The 27,757-nt window shown below is 34.9% G+C and overlaps 1 protein-coding gene across 8 annotated transcripts in view; it reads left to right on the top strand.

Annotated features, from left to right (window-relative positions):
- Atp9b (ATPase phospholipid transporting 9B) overlaps positions 1–27,757 on the top strand; it is a 305,926-nt gene that overhangs the window by 57,146 nt on the left and 221,023 nt on the right. For all 8 annotated transcript variants that reach the window (XM_087188815.1, XM_087188837.1, XM_087188832.1 and 5 more), the window contains exons 6-7: positions 2,704–2,762; positions 9,149–9,200. In XM_087188815.1, the coding sequence (XP_087044941.1) occupies positions 2,704–2,762; positions 9,149–9,200 (111 nt within the window). The remainder of the gene's footprint in view (positions 1–2,703; positions 2,763–9,148; positions 9,201–27,757) is intronic.

The following is a 27,757-nucleotide window of genomic DNA, read 5'->3' as shown; positions in this document are numbered from 1 at the left end:
TGTGAGATAAAATTGGGGGTTTTCTATTTCCAATCTGTCCCTCTTCTGATATTAGTGTGTTGTTAGGTTTTGTTTTTTGGTGGGTTTTTTTTTGATAACAGGGATCGAACTAGGGTCCTTGCCGCTTGAGCAGCAGGCGACAAAACCACTGAGCTAAATCCCCGGCCCAGTATGTTGCTAGGTTCAGGTGTCAGCTCAAAGTGCTGGTGAGAAAGCAAATTCTTAGTTGTAGGCATGGCCTGTTAAAATACAGCAGAACAAGGTCATTGTTGATGGGCTTTCACTAGGTTGTGGGGTGCACATGGCTCCTCCTTTATCTCTGTCGAATACCCTTAATGATTCCCTGGCAGAAGTTGAAACATGTCCCTGAGTTTACATATTGACAGAGGCACTAAAGAAAGTACAAGTTGTAGCATGAATGTAAGGTTAAAATTATTCAAGAAGTCAGGATCTATTAAAACAATTTGACTAAGTCTCTAAAATTTAAAAATGTGTATTTTAACTGAACATGTTTGTAGGCAGATGGCTTTGCTTTATGTTTCTCCCTACCTTCTCCTCTTCCTCCTCTTTATTCTTCCTCCTCCTCCTCCTCTTCTTCTTCTTCCTCCTCATCATTGTCTTCTTCTTCTTCCTCTTCTTCCTCCTCCCCATCATTTTTGTTGTCTTCTTTCTTCTTTCTTTCTTTTTTTTTTGGAGGTGTAGTCTTTCAGTGTTGTCCAGGCTGGTCTTGAACTCCTGGGCTCGAGTGATCATCCTACCTCAGCCTCCTGAGTGGTGGGACTACAGGTGCATATCATTGTACCTGGGTATCTGACTTAGCTTTCTAATATTTTAGAAGTTTGAGTTGGTACCTTGGGACCTTGAGCTTGCAAGGCAGGCGGTGGAACCACTGAGCTAAATCCCCGGCACGAGAACTTTTGCTACTATATTTTGTCATAAATGTTTTTCTCAATCTTATAATCACAACTGAGTTCCATAAAAAGGAACAGTTGTCACTATATATCTAAAAATTAAAGGCTATTAAATATGTTATGTCTGTTACCATGCGACAGAATACTAAACCTCTCTTGAAAATATAAGATCTAAAGAACGTGAAAAAAAAGAATATGTTTCAAAGTATTTGAGAGGTATTTACTATACTTTTGTTACTTCTGATAACTACAGGTGTTGCTCTTTTTAAAATATATCTATTGCAAAAGACTGATGGAAAAGTGGATTGGATAGCTAGCAAGGAGAGTGAAACTGAAAGATAACAGAGGAATTGTATGTAACAGCTCAGGAGCCTTGAAATCAGTTGGGCATCTTTACTGTCTGATGCTTAGCTATGAAAATGGTAGTGAGACCAGAGACTGGAAGGTTGAAGTGACCATGTTTGTAATAATGAAAATTTACATTCTTTTGTAAGTCTTTTATGAATATGTATATATAGGTTTATACTTACTAATTATAGAGCTATGTTAAGATTTGTTTCACACATAACTCCAAAGAGTATTGCTGTTATATGAATAAAAAGTGCCTCCTCGGGGCTGGGGATTTAGCTCAGTGGTTTCACTGCCTGCTGCACAAATGCAAGGACCCGAGTTCGATCCCTGGTACCAAAAAAAACCAAACAACAACAACAACAAAAAAGTGCCTCCAACCATTCTGGGCTTTTATAATTGAGGAATATGGAAAAATATAATAACAAAATCATTATGTACAAAAGGAAGCAAATCTTTTGGAACAGTGTGACATTAGTGAAACTCAGTTGCTTTAAGATGTACAGTATTTAGCAAATAAGGTTTTATAATAAGTTTGAGTCTGAAGGTTAGTATAATAACTGGTGATGTTAGCTTTTGGTAAAGTAGTATGAACTTACCTCTGGTTCTTTTAGCTGTCAGAATAAACTGAATGTAAAAGAAAGAAACTTCCTGTGTTAGAACAGTATTTACAAAAATATAAAAATAGACTCACAAGGTTGTTGGCTGTCCTAAAAAGGAATAAGATAGAGGGAGGAAGGGTGGACCAAAACAGGAAGAAGGAATGAATTTGCTTAAGTTTTGAGATGTAAGGTTGACGTTTCAGATTATATAACATTCATCTATTCTATATCATATTACATAGATATTTTTAGATATTTAAATGTATTATATATTAAAATTTATGGAAGACTATTCTACATTATATATAATTTAAAGATTTACTCAATATATTATGTAGAAGAATAACGTTTAATATTAAAACTTTAGATACTGGTTTTCAGTTTTGTCCTATGTTGTTAAAGCTACTACTGGAGAATTATTTATATATAATATGCTTTCATTTTTCTGTCTGTTTTGTGCCAATCAATGCCATTCACAGTATTCACAGATTTTTATATCTCTGTGTTACTCATTTCCATTCATCAAATTATTTTATTTAGTAATATTTCTAATTATTTGAAACTTGCCTGAGAACGGACACACTGACAAAATATGGGATGATTCTTCCAAATTATTTTTCTTTTAATCGGAGGAGAGTTAATTGTGTTTAGTAGTTTACTAAAGAAATCATTAGTGACTTTGTCTATCTGAAATTTATATTGAAAGTATGAGTATAGGCAGTTTCTGATGTATTTTTCTTTTTTTGCTCTAGAATTATTTTTAAAGTACTTATGAATTAAAACTTCGTGTCTGGTGTGCTATTGTTGCCTTGAGTTGATTATACTTCTTCTTTTTTTTTAAGGTAAAATGCAAGTTAAGAGTTCAGACATACAAGTTGGAGACCTCATCATAGTGGAAAAGGTTGATGCATTTTTAATATATTTTAGTCCTATATGTACCATTCATTAGCTTTAATTCTAATTGCAAGTAACTTATTAAAAGGAAATTGAGACAGATATTTTAAATCCTAATGTCTGTAAGATTTACTGTATTTGAGCAAAAATATAGATGTTTATATATTGTCTGTTTTGCCAAAGTATATTTCAACTGGGTAAATCATATTTTGTCTAAAATAAGAAATGCTGTTTGATGTCGCATTATAAGAATTATTTCATTTGACCACAGAATTGTTTTAGAACCTATTAATAATATTCTACCTAAGCTTTCAGAACTTCTATAGTTATATTTTGCGTAACTATTAGGTATAATTCTTATGGTTTAAAAATTCAAAGAGGGAGCAGGTGAATGGAACTAAAAGAGCAGAACAACAAAAAAAGTTTGGACAGTTTTAAGAAAAAGTCATTAAAAAAAGGAACAGAAGATCAAAAATAGAAGTTATCAGGGCTGCTCATGGTCTGGAGAGTGATTGAATGGGCACCCACGTTTAAAGGTTTGATTCTTAAGTGCTGTTTCTGCCTCATCCTGGAATATGTGAGTGCTGTGCACACTGCAAATGTTGTTTGCCCATGGAACATTAATGCTGTGGATGTTGTTTTCTGTAAGAATGACTGTGCTTGCCCTATATATTCTTGTTTAATGTCCCCATTGACTTTTTTTTTTTTCTGTGTTGGAGTTTGAACTCAGGGTCTTTCCATTGAGGTACATATTCGGCCCTTTAAGAAAAAAATTTTTTTTTTGTTAAATTTTGAGACAGAATCTTGCTAAGTTGCCAAGCCTTGGTCTGACCTTGTGATTCCCCTGCCTCAGTTTCTCAGAGTGCTGGGATTACAGTCCTGTGCCACCATACCTGGCTTTGATGTTCTTTTTAAGGCTCAAAGCACAATTTTTTGGTAAGTTTATAGGACAGGTTCCTGCCAGATCTCCCACAGAGTGGTCTGAGTTTGTGATGTCACCTGTTAACAGGTTGTCTAGGGCATACCTTAGCCTGCGAAATGATCTTCTAGCTGAAATGGTCTTTTTGTTACGTGTACCTTGAGACTATAATATTAAGTGAAATAAAACAGAAACATATGGTTTCTTTTATATGAGAAACCTAAAATATAAAGAACAAAATAAAAAATAGATAATAGAAAATAGGGAGATAGTTCTTTTGCAAAAAGGAGGGGGACCTAGAGATGGAGGGAGGGGAAGAGGATGAAAATAGAATTGAAATGTTTTATGTACATATGTCAGCTTCTCATGAGGAATGTAATAATGACTACATTCATTATGTACTGCAAACCTGTAATAATAAAAAAATAAAAATTGGAAAAAATCTGTACATAAAGGATGTAGTTTAATTTTATAAAATGGGATAAAACCAAGTAGTGTTTTGCACTTCATTTGCATACTGTTCAGTTGAATGGATACTGTTAATTACTAGCTTTTTATTCACTGGATTTTCAGTGAGATTTTATTTTTTCTACTATTACAAATTGCTGAGTGAATATCCTTACACATATATCTGTGTACATTTTAATAATTATGATGAAGTTGATTCAGTATATTAGTGCTATAAATTTTGATAGTTTTTTCTGCTTTTGTCATAGGCTGTATGTTTGCTATGTTGGTGGTTATGTTATTTTGAATACTTTTTAAGTACAAAATGCTTACTTTTTATTTTTTTTGTGGTGGGGATTGAACCCAGAGCCTGGAGCATGCTAAGCACACACTTTACCACTGAACCTTTTTTTATATTTTAAATATGGTATGATTAAGAAGGGGAGGAAGCTATCTCAGGTAAGGGCAGTATGTAGCTGAAAGGATTAGTAGCTATACAAAGTGTGACTCATCTAGGGAATTTTTAACCAGTTTTATGCTTTAAGAGTAGAATTGATATTTTTGAGAACAGATTGTATTGATTGAAATGTTTTTCATGTCATGCTGGCAATATGGTAAAAGTTTTTTGTCCTATGTTAATATTTTATTTTCTTCCTGATTTGGTAAGTTCATCTGGAAATTTAAGTAAGACAGTAATATGAATTCCCTTTATTGTTTGTTAATTTTTATTACTGGTTTAGTTTTTTTATGTCTATACATACCATATTGCTTTGAAAATGGTGTTGAGCAAAAGAAATTTTCTTGGGTCTAGTTGAACTGCTACATATGGAATATGTTTTCATGATATGGTTGCAGGTGGAAAACAGTGAGTTCCAGATTTTCTGATTTAGGCCCAATATTAAGGTCTTTATTTTTTTATTTTTTTTATTTTTTATTTTTTTTGGTACTGGGGATCGAACTCGGGTCCTTGCACTTGTGCAGCAGGCAGCGAAACCACTGAGCTACCTGGCCCAAGGTCTTTATTTTTTAAAGAGACCATTTGTAAGAATTCACTGTTCTTCTTGTTTTTTCCAAAGAAGCCATCTTTTGTTAAAAAATAAGCATTATTTGATTTAAAAAACCTTATAAACTAATATTTGCAGAGTATGTGCTCTGGATTGTTCTGGAGTTTAGTATAAATGGGATAATGGCTATCGAACTAGTTAAGTAAAAATCCATTCAAAGTCAAGGTTATATCTTTTTGCATTTGAGGAAAAGAAAGAAATTCCATAGATGGTTTCTGGGCTTCACAGGGAGACCTTAGAACAGTGGTGGCAAACCTTTTAGAGCTTTCAGTGATACAGACAGCCTGCTGCGGCATGTGAGCCATAAGATCACCACCACTCCCTTAGAAGTATCTAAAATGTGGGTCAAACATGCCACCTGAAATACTACTTGAACCCATATCAAGTAAGGCACCTGTGTAGAACCAGAGGCCTTCAAAAAGTGATGATGAAAACAAAGTCAGTAGAGAAGTTGGATTAGTAATATGAAAGATCTGAGAAAGAAATAACCAGATCTATCTAGATATTTACATTAGAAAATTCCTTGAAACCTTTATAGAGGATTTAGTGTCAATCTTACACAACAGTTTGCAGGAAATGATTGATGGTAGAATACCCATGCAGTCTTGCTCAAACGACTTGACAGATGCAAAAGCAATTAAATGGAGAAAAGGTAGCCTTTCTAAAGGTGGGTCTGGAGCAGCTACAGGTTTACAAAGAAAACCATGTATGGACTTAATGTAAAATGTATAACTGTAGAACTTATAGGAAAAAGCATGGGACAAAATATTTGAAATCTAGGGATAGCAAGATAGTTCTTAAACTATACACCAGTGAACAGTGCATAAAAGAAAAAATTGATGAATTACATCCATTCAAATTAAAACTGCTTTTTGAAAAACCATGTGAATATGGTAAAAAAAAAAAAACAAGCTACAAATTAAGAGAAATCATTTGTAAATCATATGTTTAGTGGAGATTTTGTATCTGAAATACTTAAAACCTCTCAAAACCATAAAAAAAAAATCAGATTAGAATCTGGGTGAAAGATTCAGAGACTTTCTTTCCTAAGAGTTATTAGATGGAAAATAAGCACATGAAAAGAAATTCAACAGAAGTAGGCATCAAGAAATTGAAAGTTAAAATAATGAACTATCAGTACACATATCTCAGAATAGCTAAAGTTAAAAAAATGGTGACAACAAATATTAGCAATAGTCAGAAGAAAGATGACTTATACATTTCCCAGGGAAATGTCAAATGGTATAGTTATTCTGGAAAATCATTTGAAATTTCTTAATAGAAACTAAGTATGCAGCTATCATGTGACCTAGCAATTGCACTCCTGAACCTTTATTGCAGAGAAATATTATTTATGTTGATATAAAATATAGAAATGTTAACATCTGTATTATTTATAATCAAAGATCAGAAACATCCTCCACATTGTAAATGAAGAATCAGAGACACTTGTACATCCACACCATGTGGCATGTTAGGAAAACATTGCTCTCAGACTGTTTTCTGACTTAAAGAGAAGGAAAAGTAAATTAAAAGAATCCAGTAATTAATTTAATTTATCTGGTTTATGCATGTACTTCATACAAAATAAGACAGAAAAGGGAATGGAGAGTAATAGTCTGAAAGTCAAATTAGGAAAACAGTTCCATGTGTAAAAGCATCAAAAGGAATAAAGTACTTCAGAATAGATTTAACAAAGAAACAGATATTGCATTTTGAAAATTAGAAAACATTTTGAAACATAGTAAAGAAGACTTAAGTAAATGGAAAGACACCCCATATTGACAGATAAAGTATTGGTATTATTAAAATATCAGTACTTCTAAATTTATCTGTAGATTAATTCAGCCCATTTCAAAATCCATGTTGATTTCTTTGCAGATGCTGACCAGCTGATTGTAGATGTCATAATGGAATTACAAGATCCTAGAATAGCTAAAACAATTTTGAAAACTAATGAACAGATTTTGCATATTCACCCTTCTTCATTTCAAAGAAAGTGATGGTAATTTAGACAGCATGGACCTAGTAATAAGTTGGAAATTGAGAATGTGGAAATAAAGTCTGAAATTTAGGGTTCATTAATGGCAAGGGGTACTTCAAAAATTCAGTGGGAGGACACGTGCTTGGACAGTGGCCTTCTGTCCAGCCCACCGTTGATGGACATCTGCACTGCTTCTGCATTTTGCCCGTCATGGATGATACTTCTGTGTTACTTGATCAGTCTTTTCTCACACACAAATGCTCGTTGCCTGTGTACCTAGAGATGGAATGGGTTTGGGGTAGGAGTGTATTCCACGGTAGTAACTGATACACAGCTGTGCACAGTGGTGTGTCTGCATGATTGCCAACACTTGACATTTTCAGTCTAGTTTAGCATTTCTGTTATGTATATAGTTGTGGTTTTAAGGAATATTTCTCTGAAATCTAATAACTTGGAGACTTTTTATATGGCTTTCTGTGTCTTTTTTTTCTGAAGAGCCTGTGAAAATGTTTTGCTATTTTCTTTCTGAATTAGCTCTTTATTTTCTTAATAGTTTGTAGACCTTTATGTATTATGGGTCAGAGACTTTGATTACATATGTTACAAATACCTCTTCCTTCCCAGTGGGTGTGTTTGAACAGAAATTCTTGATTTTAATGAAACCCACATTATTAATCTTTTCATTTTCTTTCCTTTTATAAATATATGGGTGGTAGTAGTCTTGGTTAAGAAATCCCTCTCTATAAAAAAGCCATAAAATATTCTTGTAATGTTTTATGAATGAAAAGATGATTCATTGGGGAAAGAAAAACATTCTGTATTTCTTTAGGGGTGTTATAGTTTGGCCTTTTATATTTAGAACTGTAATTTAAATAGATTTTTATATTATGTTGAGGTAACGAATTACGTACCTTCACTATCCAGTTTTCTGTGGGTATCCAGTTTTCTCAGCACTATTGGAAAGAGCATCATTTCCTTCTTAGTTTATAGTGCCATCTTATAAATCTGGTGTTAGTATATATTTAGTATATAGTTTACGGACATTTAACATCTTTGCAATATGTATATTCTAATTACTGAACGTGATAGATTCTAAGTTTATTTAATTTCTCTCAGTAATGTTTTGTATTTTTATGTAAAGCCCATACACATGTTTTATTACTTTAATGTTGAGTTTTTATTACTAAAATGGGTATATAAATTTTAAAAATACTTTCTTGTTGTGTTAATTGTATAGATCTAAGTATATATTTATCTCTATGTATTTGTGTCATTTGTTTTTGCTCTTGTATCCATTTATATCCTTGTGCTTTCTTTGGACTTTCAAGTGGATATATAGCTCTTAAATTTTTTTTAGCCTCTTCTTCTCTATTCTATACACATTTATTATATATATATATATATATATATATTCCTCTTAACAGTTTTCTGACATTGGATGTTCTCATTTTCTTGTTCAGTTTTTATTATCTTTCAGTTAAAAAATATTTTTTCCAGTATCCATTGTGAATTCTTCCTTGACCTTAGGGTCCAGTGGATCTCACATAGTAACTCTCTTAGTGTTAGAGAGAAATAGTTCTACCAAACATCGTATCTGTTTTCAACTTTAACAACTTGTGTTTGTTTTAATTACTTATTGACTGACAAGTAAACCATTTTTTATCATATGTAGATAAATCTTTACTTAGTTGTCAAAAGTAATTTCATAAATTATGTGAAATATTCATATTTTAGATGCTTTTTCTTCAGGTTCATTTTTCCTTTAGCTTCTGAGATTGATAGAATTATTAGTAATAATGATTAATTGTATAACTAGTGATTTATAAAAAGTTTTATATGCATTCTAATCTGAAGTTACTCTTCTTTCTCATTATAACATTATTTTAGTTGTTTTTACTGGTCATTTCTACTGTGGAATGAGTTGTGTCAATATATAAGCCTGCATGTAGATAATAAATGTTTCATATTTTTCTTTGCAGAATCAAAGAATTCCATCAGACATGGTGTTTCTCAGAACTTCAGAGAAAGCAGGTATTTATATTACAGTTCTGCTGATTTAGTATTATGGCAGTTTGATGTTTTAAAGATAAAAGTAAAATTTATGTCTATAAAAATTCCTATTTGGATAATATTTTGAACTCATTAATTTCTAAATCACTTCTAGTTATTGCTGTTTAAAAAGATAACTTGATTTTATAAGATGTTTGCTAAAAAAATAATCATACGAGATCTTAACTGTCCAGTGAATGTTTTCATTCAAATTTATATTGAGACAATTAATGAAATGATGTTGCTCAAAATTTGACTGCTATTCTCTATTTTCAATTTTATTTATCAGTTCTGTAAAAAATTATTTACCTGTTATTTAGCCCCAGGGACTAACTGTTGCTTAAAATATAAAAGGGAGCAAGATCCATTTTCAGCCTTCAAAGACTTTATGGTTTATATATTTGTGGAAATGCATACAATGACAGTAATAATCTTATTCTGTAACAGTGAATTGTTTTGGACTATGGGAGAGAGGGTAGACAATTTTGTCTGGGTAAGTTGCCGTGAGCTTCACTAGAAGAATAATATTTAGATGATCTGAGTTTTCAGCAATAAGAAGCAAGTAGAAAGGGGTAATACGATGGAAGCTCATGTGGTCAAGTACAAAAGCTATGTTGGAAATGAAGACATCTCATTTTGAATCTCTCTGACCTGTTCCTAATGATATGATCCAGCTACTGTATATGGGCACATTTTCGTCATCTCTTGGCTGAGAGCCATATATGAAAGAATGTAGAGGTCCTTTCTGCCCTACACTTCTAATTTGAACAGATGAACCATCTTTTTATAGGAAGCTCAGCATATTCTTATTTCTAGTATCAATATCCTAGGAGAAATTCAGTTTCAGAAGTGTTGATTTTTCTTCCATTCATAAACAGCTTTTCTTTTTTTTTTTTTAGTGCATGTTTATCATACAGAATGATGATGTTCCATTTGGGGAATTATACATGCATGTAACATATCTTGATCATTTCATTCCCTTTTTTCCCTCCCTTTTCTCTTCCCCACTCCCCGTCTTTTTCCTGTCTTTAAGAGTCTACCTTCTAGCTCTCTATTATCTTTCCCTGATTTTATTCATTTATTTATATTTTAGGTTTCTCATGTAAGAGAAAACATGAGATATTTAAACTTTCTTTGTCTGGCTTATTTCACTTGACATGATGGTCTTGAGTTTTGTCCATTTTCCTGCAAATGACATGATTCCATTCTTTATGGATGAATAATATTCCACTATGTATATGTACCCCATTTTCATTACCCATTCATTTGTTGATGGGCATCTAGTTTCTTTCCGTAGTGTAGCTTTGTGAACTGCTTTGCTATAAACATGGGTATGCATGTTTCACTACAGTGTGATGTCTTTTAATTCTTTCAGGAATATATCCAGGAGAAAGATAGCTGGGTCAAATGAAATTTCTAATTTTAGTTTTTTAAAGACTCTCCATACTGAGTTTATAGTGGTTATATCATGTGTTATTTAATGTGAGTTTTATATTCCCAACTATGACAGAAACTTGACAGCTGTGTTTCCAACTAATTTCTTTTTTTCTCTTTGAAACCAAGCTATGCTCTCTCACTTTCCTCTCCAGTTAGGTGGCACCATATGACTGACCTCTGGCCCAAGGAAGGGGGCTAAAAGTCACGTAAACTGGACCTCACCTCTCTTTTGCTCACCTACTCTTCCTTGCTGTCAACTAGGTGGCCTTGAAATTCTTATTAGAGGGTCAGACCTTTTGCTCTCTTGTTTCCTGAGTGACTCTGTGAACAGTGTTCCTCTCCTCCCATTACCATATGGATTCCATTTGACAGTTAAATAAACTCATAGTTTCAACATTGAGGTTGCAGATTCGCTCTTTATAGTAGCTACTGTTCACTTAACCAGTATCTCATCCCAGTTGGTCTCCATATTGGAAGGATTCTTACTAATTCTCTTTAAAAATGGTGTTATTTACTTTTAGAATTTTGCTCTTATGTTTTTGAAACAATCATTTGGCAATATTGGAGTATAATGTGCTCTTTTTTCAAATGCTTCTGGTCTTTTTAATGAGAATGCAGAGGGCCTGTCCATAGATTTTTAACAGTCCAAGAGTAGGCCTCATTCATAGTTTGATGCATTCACTGTAGTGTATTGTTGCATAGTCCAGATGCTGACTGCTGTGGGAGGTCAGTCAGGCCAGAGTCCCTGGCAGTCTTCTTAACTACAGGCACATGTTCTTTCTGTGAGACACCTAAAGGATGCACATGATAGAGTACATACACCCAGAAGTCAGCTTTTGGCAAGCTCAAATGTATACTTCCACAAATACTTAATCATTATGTATAGCCCTTTATGTGTTGCTGGATCTGATTGCTAGTGTTTTGTTAAGGATTTTTGCCTGTGTGTTCATACTGGGCCATGGACTTTAAAAAAAATTTTTTTTGTCCTTATTATACCTTTCTTTTTGGTATCAAGGTAGTTTTTACCTACAATGAGTTTGGAAGCGTTTCTTCCTCTTCTAGTTTTTGGAAGAGTTTTTGAAGAATTATTATTTAAATTTTTGATAGACTTCACTAAGACATTTGGGTTTGGACTCCTAAAAACGTTTTTAAAATATTCATTTTTGTTGTTAGAGGACTAGTCATATTGTCTGTTTCTTTTTGAGTCAGCTTTTGGTAGTTTGTGTGTGTTTTTGGTTTTTTTTAGTAATTTGTCCACTTTATCTAGTTTATCTTATTTTTTAGCATACTATTGTTTTTGGTGTTCCCTTACAATTCTTTTTATTTCTGTAGTGATGTATCTTCCTTTGTTTTTGATTTTAATAATTTGATTCTTCTTTTTCAGGATCAGTCAGTACGTGTAAAGGCTTCTCAATTTTGTTGATGTTCTCAAAGAACTAACTTTTGGTTTAAACAGTTTTCTCAATTTTTTTCTGTTCTTTGTTTCATTTATTAATTTCTGTTTTTATTATACCTTCCATTTGTTTTGGGTTCTATTTGTTCTTGTTTTTGTAGTTTACGATTTAATGTTAGGTTATTGATTTGATGTCTTTTTAAAATACAGGTTCTTATAACTATAAAATAACATGTAAATGTGGTTTTTACTGCATCCCATAAAGTTTAGTATGTTGTGTTTACGTTTTCAACTTCTCAAAATTATTTTTTAATTTCCCTTGTGTGTCTTTCCTTGGCCTGTTGTTTGATGATGAGTATGCAATGTGATCAACATTCACCAACAGAAAGACAGGCTCATAAAAACAATGTAATATGCCCTCATCTACTTATTCACTGGATCTAACAGTGTAGGACTTCCAACTTTCCTTAAAGTCAAAATGACCATGAAAGATATACATTTTGAATTGATTCAGGACAGTGAGTCAGCAGACATGACAGAGCAACTAAAGACACTAACTAAAAAAGACTTCCAGAATTGCTCCAGAAAGTGGCAAGAACAATGGGATAAGTATTTTGGGAGAAAGGGGGAATGCTTTGAGAGGTTTAATGGCAATGTGTCTTTTACTACAATAAATTTTTAAAAATTTAACAACCATATTTTAAAAATTATCCCTTATATGTGTAATTTCTCCATGTTGATGAATTTTCAAACTTTCTTCTACTTTCATTCCATTGTGGTTGGAGACCGTAATCAGTCACTCAGATCTGTTGTGTTCTAACATGTGTGTATCCTGAAAGGTGTAACTTATCTCTGGAGCAGCGTCTGTATCCTGTTTTTGGTCTACAGATAATATTAGTTCTGGTTGATCTGCAGCATTGGTCACAACTTCTTTTCCCTTGTTATCTTTCATCTGGTTATTTTATTTGTTGTTGAAAGTGAAGTTGTGCAGTTTGCAACCATTTTTCCTGCATTATCTATTTCTTCATTTCTATCAGTTTTTGCTTCATGTAGTGAAGGTCTGTTTGAATTATATATAACTAAGTCCTCTTGATATATAGGTTCTTCAGTCATTGTAAAGTGTCACTCAGACTTTTTTGGTTACTGTTTGCATATATTCCTGTTGTCTTATGTTGAGCCTACGAATGTTTTTGAATCAAAAGTGTCTTTATTGTAGACAACATAAAGTTGCATCTTGATTTTTCTTCCATTCTTTCAATCTTTTTTAAAAAATAGCTTTATTCAGGAAAATGTACATGCAGAAAATATACCTATTTAAAATACACTTAGGAAGGGTCTTGACAAATTTTCTCTCCTGTGTAACTGTTGTTGGTCTGTTTGCCCTGTTACTCTGCTGGCCTAGCCCTCGAGGTTTTTCTTTTTTTTAAATTTTATTTTAATTCTTTTATTGGTACATTTTAGGTATACAGTTCATTTACATTTATCATTGGGTGTTTGTACCTGTACATGATATATCTTGGTTCTTATTTTTTTCCCTGTTACCTGTGCACCCTTCACCCCCTCCACCCTTTCCTATTTACATAGATTTCATTTACATTTTTTTTTGTTTTCTCATAGTTTTTCCTTTCCCTCTTTTCCTTTCCCCTTCCCCTCCCTTCACTCCTTCATCTTTGGACCTTTTTTCCTATTTCAAATTATCAATTAATTCATTTTAATCATTTTCACCCTTGTTTAGGCTATCAGTTTCTCACACTAGAGAAACTATTTGGTATTTACACATGTGTGTCCTATTTATTTCACTTAAGAGTATGGCCTCTATATGCATCCATTTAGCTATAAATGACTCTAGTTTTTCATTCTTTATGGCTGACTAGTACTCCATTTTATAAAAAAGCCATATTTTCTTTATCCAGGTTCCAGTTGATGGGCACTTGGGCTGCTTCCAAGCTTTAGCTATTGCAAACTGTGCCGCTATGAACATGGGTGCACATATATCACTGTGGTATGATTCTTTTAATTCTTTTGGAAAGATACCCAGCATGGGAATAGCTGGGTCAAATGGGACCTCTAGTCCTAGTTCTCTCAGGTATCTCCATAGTGACTTCTACAGTGGTTGCCCCATGTCTGCACTCCCACCAACAATGGAGAAGGGTTCCTTTCTCCCCACAACCCCGCCAGCATTTGTTATTGATTGATTTCTTGATAGCAGCCATTCTTTCTGGGGTGAGGTGGAATCTCAGGGTTGTTTTAATCTGCATCTCTCCAATGACGAGGGATGTTGAACATTTTTTCATATATTTGTTTGCTGCTTTTACTTCTTTGTGTGAGAAATGTCTGTTCATTTCAGATGCCCAGTTTTGAATTGGGTCTTTGAATTTGGGGGACTGATATTTTTCAGTTCTTTGTATATTCTAGATAGTAGTCCTTTGTTTGAGATACAGCTGCTAGAAATTTTTTTCCCATATTGTAGTTTGTCTGTTAGCTCTGTTGGTGGTTTCTTTTGCAGTGCAGAAGCTTTTTAATAAGATGAGATCCCAGTTGTTGATTCTTTCTGCTAGTTCCTGTGCTGCTGAGGTTTTGTTCATGAAGTCTTTTCCTGTGCCAATATCTTCAAGAGTTCTACCTAACTTATCTTCTAGCAAGTTTAGTGTTTCTGTTTTAATATTTATGTCTTTAATCCACTTCGATCTTAGTTTAGTGCATGGGTCTAGTTTTAATCTTTGGCAGGTTGAAATCCTCTTGGCAGATCAAGTAGATTTCAAACCAACACTGATTAAGAGAGACAAAGAAGGACACCACATCCTTGTAAAGGGAAGAATCCAAGAGGAAGAGATGACAATCATAAATATCTATGCAGCAAACACTAGTGCGCCCAACTATATAAAACAAATACGGACATGAAAAGTCATATATGCACTAATACAATGGCAGTGGGGAACCCCAACACCCCACTGTCACAAATAGATAGATCAACTAGACAAAAAATAAGTAATGAAATACTAGAACTCAATTGAACTCTTGAACAAATGAACTTAACAGATGTTTCCAGAGTCTTCCACCCCACAAAATCAGAATACACATTCTTCTCAGCTGCACATGGGTCATTCTCCAAAATAGAGTACATACTCACACATAGAACATGTTTAAGTAAGTGCAAAGGAATTGAAGTTATCCCCTGTATATTATCAGACCATAGTGCAATGAAATTGGAGATCCATAGCAAAAGAAACTCAAAAAATTTCATAAACGTGGAAATTGAAAAACACACTTCTGAATAACCAATGGGTCACAGAGGAAATTAAAGAAGAAATCAGACAGTTCCTTCAATTAAATGACAATGACAGTACAACATATTGGAATCTATGGGACACTATGAAAGCAGTCTTACGAGGGAAATTCATAGCAGTGAACACTCATATTAGGAAAACAGAACGAGCCCAATTAAACAACCTGATGCTGAATCTCAAGCTTCGAGAAAAAGAAGAGGAGGACAACCCCAAAGCTCATACAAGGGAGGAAATTATAAAGATCAGAGGAGAAATCAATGCAATGGAGACTAAGAGAACGATACAAAAAATCAATGAAGCCAAGAGTTAGTTCTTCGCAAGAATCAACAAAATTGACAAACCCTTAGCCAACCTTATCAGAAAAAGGAAAGAAAAGGCCCAAATCCATGCAATCAGGAATGAAAAGGGTGAAACTACAACAGACCCAGCAGAAATCCAGAGGATCATCAATACCTACTTCCAGAACCTATAGACCAATAAGATGGACAACACAGAAGAAATGGACAGATTCCTAGATACATATGAATTACCAAAGTTGAACGAAGAAGACCTAAAAACTCTGAACAACCCAATATCAACCAATGAAATTGAAAACATAATTAAAAACTTATCAACTAAGAAAAGCCTGGGTCCTGATGGCTTCACTGCTGAATTCTACAAGACATTTAGAGAGGAACTACTGCCACTACTGTTTAAACTCTTCAGTGAAATTGAAAGGGAAGCAATACTCCCAAATTGATTCCTGGAAGCAAGCATCTCCTTGATCCCCAAAGCAGAGAAAGACCCAACTGAAAAAGAGAACTATAGGCCAATCTCACTAATGAACATAGATGCAAAAATCCTTAATAAGATACTGGCAAACAGAATGCAGAAGATCATCAAGAAGATCATACACCCTGACCAAGTGGGATTCATCCCAGAGATGCAGGGATGGTTCCATATATGCAAATCAATCAATGTAATACACTATATCAATAGAGCCAAGGACAAAAACCATATGATTATCTCCATAGATGCAGAAAAAGCATTTGACAAAATCCAACATGCATTTATGATAAAAACCCTACAAAAACTTGGAATAGATGGTCTCTACCTCAAACTGATAGAAGCCATCTATGAAAAACCAACAGCCAATATCATACTAAATGATCAAAAACTGAAATCCTTCACACTAAACTCAGGAACAAGACAAGAATGTCCACTATCACCACTCTTGTTCAATATAGTTCTGGAAACATTAGCCACGGCAATTAGACAAGAGAAAGAAATAAAAGGAATAAAGATAGGTAATGAAGAAGTCGACTTGTCATTATTTGCAGGTGACATGGTACTCTATATAGAAGACCCCAAGAACTCCACCAAAAGTCTTCTAGACTTAATAACCAAATTCAGTCAAGTAGCTGCTTACAAGGTTAACACACAAAAATCAGTAGCTTTCCTCTACAGAAACAAAAGACTCCCTGAGAGAGAAATAGGGCAAACAATTCCTTTCACAATAGCATCCAAAAAACTGAAATACTTAGGAATCATCCTAACGAAAGAAATCAAAGACCTCTTCTCTGAAAACTATAGCACTCTGAAAAGAGAGATTGAAGATGATATCAGAAAATGGACAGACATCCCCTGCTCCTGGGTAGGAAGGATTAATAGAGTGAAAATGGCCATACTTCCAAAACTGCTATATAGATTTAATGCAATTCCAATTGAGATCCCAGCAGCATACTTCATGGACCTTGAGAAAACAATCCAAGAATTCATTTGGAACAAGAAGCGACCCAGAATAGCAAAAGCAATTCTAGGTAACAGAGACATGGCAGGGAGTATCACAATCCCCAACCTGCAACGATACTACAAAGCTACTGTGATAAAAACAGCATGGTACTGGCCAAAAAACAGACCTGCGGAGCAGTGGAACAGATTAGAAGATGCAGAAACAACACTAGACACACTCAGCCATCTCATCTTCGATAAAGGAGCCAAACACCCTCACTGGAGGAAAGATAGCCTCTTTTATAAATGGTGCTGGGAAAATTGGGCTTCAACTGGCCAAAGATTAAAACTAGACCTATATCTCTCACCATGCACTAAACTAAAATCAAAATGGACTAAAGATCTAAATATTAAAATAGAAACTCTGAACCAGCTGGAACAGAGGTTAGGTAGAACCCTTGAAGACATCGGTGTAGGAAAAGATTTTATGAACAAAACCTCAGTTGCCCATGAACTAGCACAAACAATCAACAAGTGGGATCTCTTCTTATTAAAAAGCTTCTGCCCAGCAAGAGAAACCACCAGCAGTGTGAAGAGACAACCCACAATGTGGGAAAAAATCTTCACCTGCTCTTCCTCAGACAAAGGTCTACTATCTCGAATCTATAAAGAACTTAAAAAGATCAGACCTCCCAAATTTAAAGACCCAATCCAAAAATGGACATCTGAAATGAACAGACATTTCTCAGACAGAGAAGTAGAAATAGTAAATAAATACATGAAAAAATGTTGAACATCACTGGTCATTCGAGAGATGCAAATGAAAACAATGCTGAGATTCCACTTCAGTCCAGAAAGAATGGCTGCTATCATGAAATCAACCAATAACAAATGCTGGCGGGGCCGTGGGGAAAGAGGAACCCTGCTCCACTGCTGGTGGGAGTGTGGACTGGTGCAACCACTGTGGAAATCAGTATGGAGATACCTCAAAGAACTAGGACTGGAAGTCCCATTTGACCCCGCTATTGCCCTGCTGGGTATCTTCCCCAAAGAATTAAAAGAATCATACCACAGTGATATATGTGAGCCCATGTTCATAGCAGCACAGTTTGTAATAGCTAAAACTTGGAAGCAGCCCAAATGCCCATCAGCTGGAGACTGGATAAAGAAAATGTGGTTTTTTAATAAAATGGAGTACTACTCAGCCATAGAAAATGAGAAATTAGAGACATTTTTGGCTAAATGGATGCACATTGAGGCGATACTCTTAAGTGAAATAAATAGGACACACATGTGTAAATACTGAATAATTTCTCTAGTGTGAGAAACTGAAAGTGTAAATAAGGACTAAAAGGTATAATAATGTGAAATAGGACGAAAAGGGGCAAAGGGGAAGGGGAAGTAGGAGGGCTAGGGGAAAGGAAAGAAGAGAATGGGATTAATATGAGAAAATGGAAAAATAGGAACAAAATCTTTGTTAATAGGGAGGAATGGAGGGGTTGAAAGGAGGGCTAGGCAAGGGTGAAAAATAAGAACCAAGAGAGACTATGTAAAGGTGTAAATTTCCAATGATGAATGTCATTATATTGTATACCTAAAATGTACCAATGATTAGAATGAATAATCGATAATGTAAAATAGGAAAAGGTCCAAAGGGGTAGGCGTAGTGGGAGGGGCAGGGGAAAGGAAAGAAGGGAAAGGAAAAATGCTGAGAAATGGAAAAAATGGAAATAAAGTCTTTGTAAATAGGGAAGGGTGGAGGGGGTGAAGGGAGGGCTAGGACTGGGGAAAAAAATAAGAACCAAGATGCATTATGTAAAGGGACAGTTCCCAATGAGAAATGTATTTGTGTTGTATGCCTAAAATGTACCAATAAAAACATTTAATAAAAAAAAAATTAATTAAAAAAAAAAAGAATTGCTTTAGTTATTCTAGGTCTCTTCTGTTTCCAAATGACTTTTTGGATTGTTTTCTCTAGTTCTGTGAAGTATATTGTTGGAATTTCCATTGGCATTGCATTGAATCTATATAGCAGTTTTGGAAGTATGGCCATTTTCACTATATTGCTTCTTCCTACCCAGGAGCAAGGGATATCTTTCCATTTTCTTGTGTCCTCTTCGATCTCTTTTTTCAGAGTGCTGTAGTTTTCAGTGTAGAGGTCTTTTGCTTCCTTTGTTAGATTGATTCCTAGATATTTCATTTTTTTGGATGCTATTGTAAAAGGAATTGTTTCCCTAATTTCTCTCTCAGTGAATCTGTTATTTGTGTACAAGAAGGCTATTGTTTTTTGACTGTTGACCTTGTATTCAGCTACTATACTGAATCTGTCGATTAAGTCTAGACGTCTTCTGGTGCAGTTTTTTGGGTCTTCTATGTAAAGTATCATATGGTCAGCAAGTAAATGACAGTTTAACTTCTTCTTTTCTTATCTTTATTCCTTTTATTTCTTTCTCTTTTCTAATTGCTGTGGCTAATGTTTCCAGAACAATACTGAACAGGAGTGGTGATAGTGGGCAGCCTTGTCTTGTTCCTGATTTTAGTGTGAAAGTTTTCAGTTTTTGACCATTTAGTATGATGTTGGCTGTTGATTTTTCATAGATAGCCTTAATCAGGTTAAGAGAAAGACCTTCTATTCCAATTTTCTGTATGGTTTTTATCATGAATGGGTGCTGGATTTTGTCGCATGCTTTTTTTGCATCTATTGAGATGATCATATGGTTTTTGTCTTTGACACTGTTAATATGGTGTATTACATTTATTGATTTACGAATGTTGAATCATTGTTGCATCCCTGGGATAAATCCGACTTGGTCAGGCTGTATGATCTTCTTCATGACCCTCTGTATTCTGTTTGCCAGTATCTTGTTGAGGATTTTTGCATCTATGGTCATTAAGGAGATTGGCCTGTAGTTCTGTTTCTGGGTTGGGTCTTTCCCTGGTTTTGGAATCAAAGTAACACTTGCTTCAAGGAATGAATTTGGAAGTATTGCTTCCCTTTCAATTTCCTTGATGAGTTTAAAGAGTAACGGGGTTAGTTCTTCTGTAAATGTCTTGTAAAATTCAGCAGTGAAGCCATCCGGACCTGGGCTTTTCTTTGTTGGTAAATATTTTATTATATTTTCAGTTTCACTCATTGTAATTGGGGTGTTTAGAATTTCTATATCTTCTTCATTTAACTTTGGCAATTCGTATGTATCTAGGAATCTGCCCATTTCTTCTGTGTTTTCCATTTTATTGGAGTAGTTGTTCTCAAAGTAGGTATTGATGATCCTCTGGATTTCTGCTGGATATGTTGTGACTTCACCTTTTTCGTTCTTAATTGCATGTATTTGTGCCTTTTCTTTCCTTTTTTTTGATAAGGTTGGCTAAAGGTTTATCGATTTTATTTATTCTTTCGAAAAACCAACTCTTTGATTCATTGATTTTTTTGTATTGTTCTCTTAGTCTCCATTGCATTAATTTCTGCCCTGATCTTTATAATTTCCTCTCTTGTACGAGCTTTGGATTCGTTATGCTCTTCTTTTTCTAGGAGCTTGAGGTTCTGCATTAGGTTATTTATCTGAGTTTTCTCTGTTTTCCTAATATGGGCATTCACTGCTATGAATTTCCCACGTAGAACTGCTTTCATTGTGTCCCATAGATTCCTGTATGTTGTACTGGCATTTTCATTTACTTGTAGAAACTGTTTAATTTCTTCTCTAATTACTTCTGTGCCCCATTGGTTGTTCAAGAGGGTGTTATTCAGTTTCCATGTGTTTGTTGGGGTTTTGCAGTTTCTTATGTTATTGATCTCCAGTTTTATTGCACTATGGTCCGATAATATACAGGGGGTAACTTCAGTTCTTTTCTATTTACTTAGACATATCCTATGAGCTAGCATGTGGTCTATTCTGGAGAATGACCCGTGTGAAGCCAAAAAGAATGTGTATTCCGATTTTGTGGGGTGGAACACTCTGTAAACATCTACTAAGTCCATTTGTTCAATAGCTTGTTCAGTTCTAGAATTTCCTTGTTAACTTTTTGTCTAGATGATCTGTCTATTTGTGATAGTGGGGTATTGAGGTTCCCCCCTACAATTGTGTTAGTGTTTATTTGGTTTTTCATGTCTATTAATATTTGTTTTGTTTAGTTGGGGGCATTCGTATTTGGTGCATATATATTTATGATTGTCATCTCTTCCTCTTGGATTGTTCTCTTCACAAGGATGTAGTGACCATCTTTGTCTCTCTTAATTAGTTTTAGTTTGAAATCTACTTTGTTTGCAAATAAGATTGCTACCCCTGCTTTCTTCTGGGTTCCTGATGCATAGAGAACTGTTTTCCATCCTTTTACTTTCAGTCTATGAGTTTCTTTTTGAGTTAGGTGTGCTTCTTGTATACAGCATATTGTTGCATTTTCCTTTTTAATTCATTCTGCCAGTCTATTTCTTTTGATTGGTGAATTGAGGCCATTAACATTGAGGACTATAATTGATAGATACTGATTTATCCTTGTCATGATGTTTTACTTTTGTTGGCTCTTTTATTTCTTATTTTTTCCCCTTTCCCTTTAGTTTCTTACCTTCCCTGGTGACTTCCCTCTCTTGGGCCTCATGGAGTTGTGACCTTCATTGCTTTTTTCTAGGATATTGTTTAGAATTGCTTGTAGTGTTGGTTTGGTGTTTATGAAATTTCTCAGGTGTTCTTTGTCATGGAAGTATCTAATTTCCCCATCGATTTTGAAAGATAATTTTGCAGGATACAACAGTCTAGGTTGGAAGTTATTTTCTTTTAGGGCTTGAAATGCTTCACTCCAGGCCCTCCTTGATTTGAGGGTTTGTGTTGAGAATTCTGCTGTGATTCTGATGGGCTTTCCTTTGTAGGTGATTTGTTTCTTTTCTCCAAATGCTTGTAGGAGTTTGTTTTTCTGTTCGGTTTCTGGGATCTTGACTATTATATGTCTAGATGTAGATTTTTTTTGATCATGGCTAGTTGGACTTCTAAATGCCTCACTTATCTATATGTCCAATTCTCTACCTCTGTCTGGGAAGTTTTCCACTATTACTTCTGTGAACAGTTTTTTTATGTCAATTGTGCTTTCTCCTGTTTTTTCGTGGACTCCTGTCAGTCTTATGTTAGTCTTCTTTGCATCGTCTAGCAGTTGTTGGATTGATTTCTTGTGGTCCCTTACTATTTTTAAGAAGTCTCTATTTTCATGGTCTCCAACCGCGATTGTTTCTTCTATATCTGACATTCTATCTTCAGATTCCCTTAATCTGCTGTGGATACTTTCAGTGGAGTTTTTGATCTCCTGAATATGTTTGAATCTGTTTCATGGATTCCATTTCTTTCTTATGTTGGGCAATCATGGTTTCCATTTCTTTCTTTTTTTTTTTTTTCCATTTCTTTCTTATGTTGGGCATTCATGGTTTCCAGCATGTTTCTGAGCTCATCTATTTTTTTTGTCTGTTTCTGTTCTAGATGCTCTAATCATGTCTTCCGCTCTGGTCACCATCTCTGTAGATATCTGGGAGATTATTTCTGCTTTGAATTTTCTAGTGCCTCATTCATCTGTTTTGTTACTTCCTGTGCTATCAGTTCAGGGTGTCCAGGTGGTTGGTTATGGGACTTTTCCATCTCGTTTCCCCCAGGATTTACCCTTGGTGGGGTGGAAGTCTGAGTTTGTGCCTTGCTTAAATGTCTTCACATTTTTGTTTTTGGTCCTGTCCTTGGCTTAACTCCTGGGTTGATAGTTTGAAATTGCTTATTGTAGGTATCTTTGTTGCTTGTGCTTAGAACCCTTATACAATGATTGCTTCTCAGAGGTGTCTTCCAGATATAGCTGGTCTTTAAGTTTTGAGTCTCTAATGACTCTAAGGCTATCTCATTTTCCTTATACTAGGAAGATTCATTGACTAGATCAATAACAACACCTTAGCCCAAGTGATACAATCAGCAACACCACTGCATCAAGTACATCTTCGAAAATGACATTTTGTGATAGTTATTAATCTGTCACCTTTAGCTGTGTGAATTAAATCAAGATCCAGGACCACCTGAACATATAGTGAATAAACTCTTCAATATAACAACTTTACCCTTTGGGATGGGGAGTTAGAAGTGGTTGGGGAGGGAGGGAGAGACGGGAAGAAGGATAGGGGAAGGTTAGCAGTGTGGCCAGAGGACATAGGTGGGAAGGAAAAAGAGAATAATAGGAAAATAAAGAAGAACTTCAAATGAGGACCAAAATAGGTACAAAAAGGGAAGATGAGCAATGTGGGAGAGCAAGAGAGTGAGTGTAAGAGAGAGAGAAAGGAAAGAGAAAAGAAAGAAGAAAATTAAAGGAAAAAAGAGAAAAACATATTTGCAAAGAGTACAAAAAAAAATTAAAGATAAGAGGAGCAAAGGAAAAGAAAAGAGAAAAAAAACCAAACTAATAATACCTATTTTGTGAATAAAAAATAACAATGAAGATGAAGGGCCTCTTTCAGGATATGTCTCTGCTGTCACAATAGACAATGTGGGCAGCAGCGTGCAGATAAGTCAATGAGTCTCAGCAAGCCAATCACAGACCAGTGAGATTCAGGCAGATTTCTGGCTGCAAGTCCCAAGCTGAGCTCCCTGTCCTCCTGTAGGGTTGAACTCTGTAGAGTTGTATTGCAGGTTCCAGCTGCCCTTCCCCTGAAGATAGCCCCAGTCCTGATGGGAGGTGAAGATGACTCCAGCTTACCCAGTACAGTGGTCTGGTGGTCCGGTGTCCTCTGTGTCTTTGTAGTGTGGAACCAGGTGGCTGTACAGAGAAGAGGGCAGAGGAACGGGGGTGTGAGGTGTGAGGGTTGTCCAGTGGATTGCTGTCAGGGCACGGGGTGATTTCGGCGTGTTCCGCGCGACTCGCGACCTTGGTATGGTGTCCGCGGACCTCCTCAAGGTTTTTCTCTCTCATACCTGTTTGTGGATCTCAGCAGAGCAAACACACAGATGATGATGACTGGTGCACTGTATGTACTGGTCAAACCCTGTTCCTGTCTGCCTATGTTTCTCAGAAGCATCTTTTTCAGAGTTGTTTCTGTCTGTCTTCATCACCTGCCTGTTCACTCTCAGCTAGTGACCCAACCCTGAACTTCACTAAGAATACTAAAACCCTCAGACTGGCAGCTCCTTGCATGTCCTCCCTCTTGTCAAAGCCTAGTCTGACCACTTACCACAGAGCCTTTCTCACTAAGAGGCTTCCCATTTACCCCATGTTGGTGTCTTGGCATGCCCTATCTGCACTATTCTCTTGCTGCAGGCATTTAAATATGTCTCTACCATACCCCACCCTCCCCAGGATCCTTCCTTGGTCTGTAGCTACTGTTCCATCTCTTATCAAACAGGAAGGGTGTCCTCACCCCTGCCCCCACAGTATTTCTCAGCCTTCTTTCCCAGCTATATCTTAAGTATGTGCCCTGCCTGGTCTGCTAGGAAACTGGTTACTTCTCCCTGGGCCTTAATTATCCTGTGATTCAGGTTACACTTCAGGCTTAGTTTAAAGTCCTTGGCATGTCCAAAAGGCCTTGATGAAATAGAGTTCAATCAGACTCTTCTGTTTGATTTGAGTCTTTAATCTGTTTTTGGTTCAGTATAATTACTGATTAGGTAGGATTTACATCTGCCATTTTGTTGTTCTGTTTCTTGTATTTTTTGTGTGTCTATACCTCTTCATTACTGCCTTTTTAATGTAATTTTTTCTACTATACTAATTCTCCTGTCATTTGTTACTATATAATTTAAAAATTATTTCGTTAGTGGTTGCCCCAGGAATTGTACTCTTAGGTAGACTTACTGTTTTTTGGGGTTTTTTAAAATAAATGTTCCTTGAATTGTTACAAGTCTTTGGTTATTTTCCAGGGTTGAAAAGTTGCTTTTGAAAATTTTTATTGGTATTCTCATTACAGTTATAAAGAAGTGGATTTTCAGAGGTTTTTTACACTGTCATCCCTGATATTACCATCTGTTACTTAAGAGCTCATTGTCCTGTTTTCCAAATGTATCCAGTGTAATGAACAACAGAATGCTTGTATTTGGGAGATACTTTTATATAATTATCCTTTTAATGATTGTGGTAGAAATATATGTAAGATTAGTGATATTACTGTAAATATTGAAATTGTTTTGGATGATTAAGTTTGAAGGAAAAATATGTAGCTTGTATAAGGAGGTGAATTATAAACAATATCAAGTACTTCACAACTGGAAGATGGTTTGAAATGTCCATTTTTCAGAGGAGGAACCTGAACGTGGGAGAACATGGCTTGTTTAAGATGATGTGTCTCCTAGAAGTTTTGGAAATTGTTCAGCCTCTTCATGTCTTTTGTTGTTGTTGTTTTTCTGCAGAGGCAGGAGAAGATGAATGGAATACCAAAGTATTAAGCAAATGAGACACTATTGTGTTAGTCTCAGATAGATAATATATCCAGATTTATAGTGTTCTAAAAATGCTCTGTTTCTGTAATCTTGCTTTGGGAATTATGTTCTGTGGTATAGTGATACTCAATATCATGAATATTGGGTCATGAATCCCTTTGAGACTCCTCAGAAAAATATATAGTAAATATGTATGCTTAATTTTTTATTGTTTACATATTCCCAAAAACACTAATGGATCAGAGTTTAGGACTTTATTGTAGTTTGTTTTAATCTGTGGTTCTATTCTTCAGTTTTATTAATTTTTCCTGTCAAATTTAAGTTGCTAAAAATTACTACGCATCTGCAGATATTAAGAAGTCACATGCTTCTATTAAATGGATCAAATATTTCCAAGCTGTGTGACATTGGTCCCATAATATTGATTTCAGTCAAGGATTGAGTCTCAAAAATGCTTTTGGGTGATTTTAAGTTATTTAAATTTTTTTTATTGCTTAGTATTTAGAAAACCACAGGTGTTCAGAATTTATTGTATTATCTGCCGACACTCAATTTTTTTCCAGTTTTAGTTAAAAATAAACTTGTAATATATTGTTTATTATAATAAAAGTCTTTAACTCTTCATTGGTTTTGAAGTCCTAAGTGTAGCAGCATATTCAGGCTTGGATAGCACCAGCTGGGTACTTGTCAATAAGCTCAAGGACTTGGTCCATGACAATATGTTGACTATGTATTAATATAGAGTATTCTGTCAAGCCCTGAGTGGATTATTCAGAATTTAAATGAAGCTGTTGATAAATCTAGTGACTGATGGCTTAAATTCTAATTAATCAATTTCTTCATCAGTTTCTTTTTTTTTCTTTTTTTTGGTACGGGGGATTGAACTCCAGCAGCACCACTCGGCTAAATCCCTGGCCTTCTGTTTCTTAATTCAGATTAAATATCTCCCAAGTGCACACAGTTCTTTTAGTGGTATTAAGAGAAATTAATGTCTGAGAACTAATTTTCATCAATCTCTTATAAATGCCAATATATTTTTTACTTGTATCCTAAGTGATGACATTTAGTTTAAGTATTTGGAATATAACATATTGCAGTATAACTGCTGTCACCTGTTAGTAGGAGGATAGTTAAATGGCATGTTCCTCATCCATGTTATTTCTAGTGCTGTTCATCTTGCCAACAACCTAAACATTTCAGGCAGAGTCATTAAGTCATATAAATGATTTAAAAATTAAGTTTAATGGCCAGTGATCTGGTATTACAAATGCAAAGTCAGTGTCTATTTTTATTTTGTTGGGCATATACCTTAGTGCATGTCTTTCATAGCTGTTGGATCTGTGAGCTGTTGCAAGTACTTGCTGATGGCTGGAGTGACTTGTTAGGCTTTGACTGACTCATCTGGCACAGGGTCCTGTCAGTTACTTTATGACCACTTGATGTGGCTCTCCAATGTGACACATACACTAGTTGATCTTAATTTGATAGTTATTAAACCTGTCCTTTTCTGTCAACTCTTTTCAATTATACAAAATAAAATTAAGTATTCATAAGAAGTCTGTAATAGGATATAAGAAGACTAATAATTTATTTTTGCTGAGCTTTAACTGGCATCCAGTGTAGCTACTACTTTCTTTTAAAAGAAATTACTAGATCTGATCCTTGCAAAACAAGCCAAGTTGGCCATACTTCAGATTTTGCTGTAGTCCCCTATCCCCTCTCGCATCACATCAGTTATTGGGAGGTTTAGTAATATTAACTGTACTTGGGCAACTAATGTCATTTTGTCTCTTAAGTTTTAAACATAGCATATATTTATTTAACATGAAGTGTGTTGTTTATCTTTAAAGAAAAGCAATTACCTTGTTTCCAGTGTTTAAAACATTTACCAAGATCTACGTAATGGTTTAGTTCTTAAAAATACAGAATGGCAGAAATTTAAGACATTCCAGAGTCTCACCTGTTGTTTGAATTTTGGAAAACAAATCTAGAGTAGAGTGTCCGGAGATATAAGCTAGAATCTAGCTCATCTAAGAAGCTTTTATATATTTTTTTGGAATACACAGTTGTATAAGAGAAAAAATTCAATCTTGAGAAAGCATTTAACTTTAAAATAACATGAATTGCAAGTTTTTCATATACTACTTTTTACTAGAAACCAGTCAGATTATAGAGTATTCTTTTCATAGTTCATTTGACAAATGATACATAACAGTTTATTTATATAATCAGGTATATTTCTCAAAATGTGTATAATCAGATTATGGTCTCTTGAACATATCATGAATTGCTAAAGCAGACAGTTCTCTCTCTTTTTTTTTTTTTTGGTAC

The sequence above is a fragment of the Heterocephalus glaber genome, unplaced genomic scaffold, assembly GCF_053883595.1.
Source record: "Heterocephalus glaber isolate CG9 unplaced genomic scaffold, H.glaber_assembly_v1.0 deba00000331, whole genome shotgun sequence".
In the NCBI taxonomy this organism is placed as follows: domain Eukaryota; kingdom Metazoa; phylum Chordata; class Mammalia; order Rodentia; family Bathyergidae; genus Heterocephalus; species Heterocephalus glaber.
The sequence above is the reverse complement of the archived record's forward strand: the minus strand, read 5'-3'. Positions and strand labels throughout refer to the sequence as shown.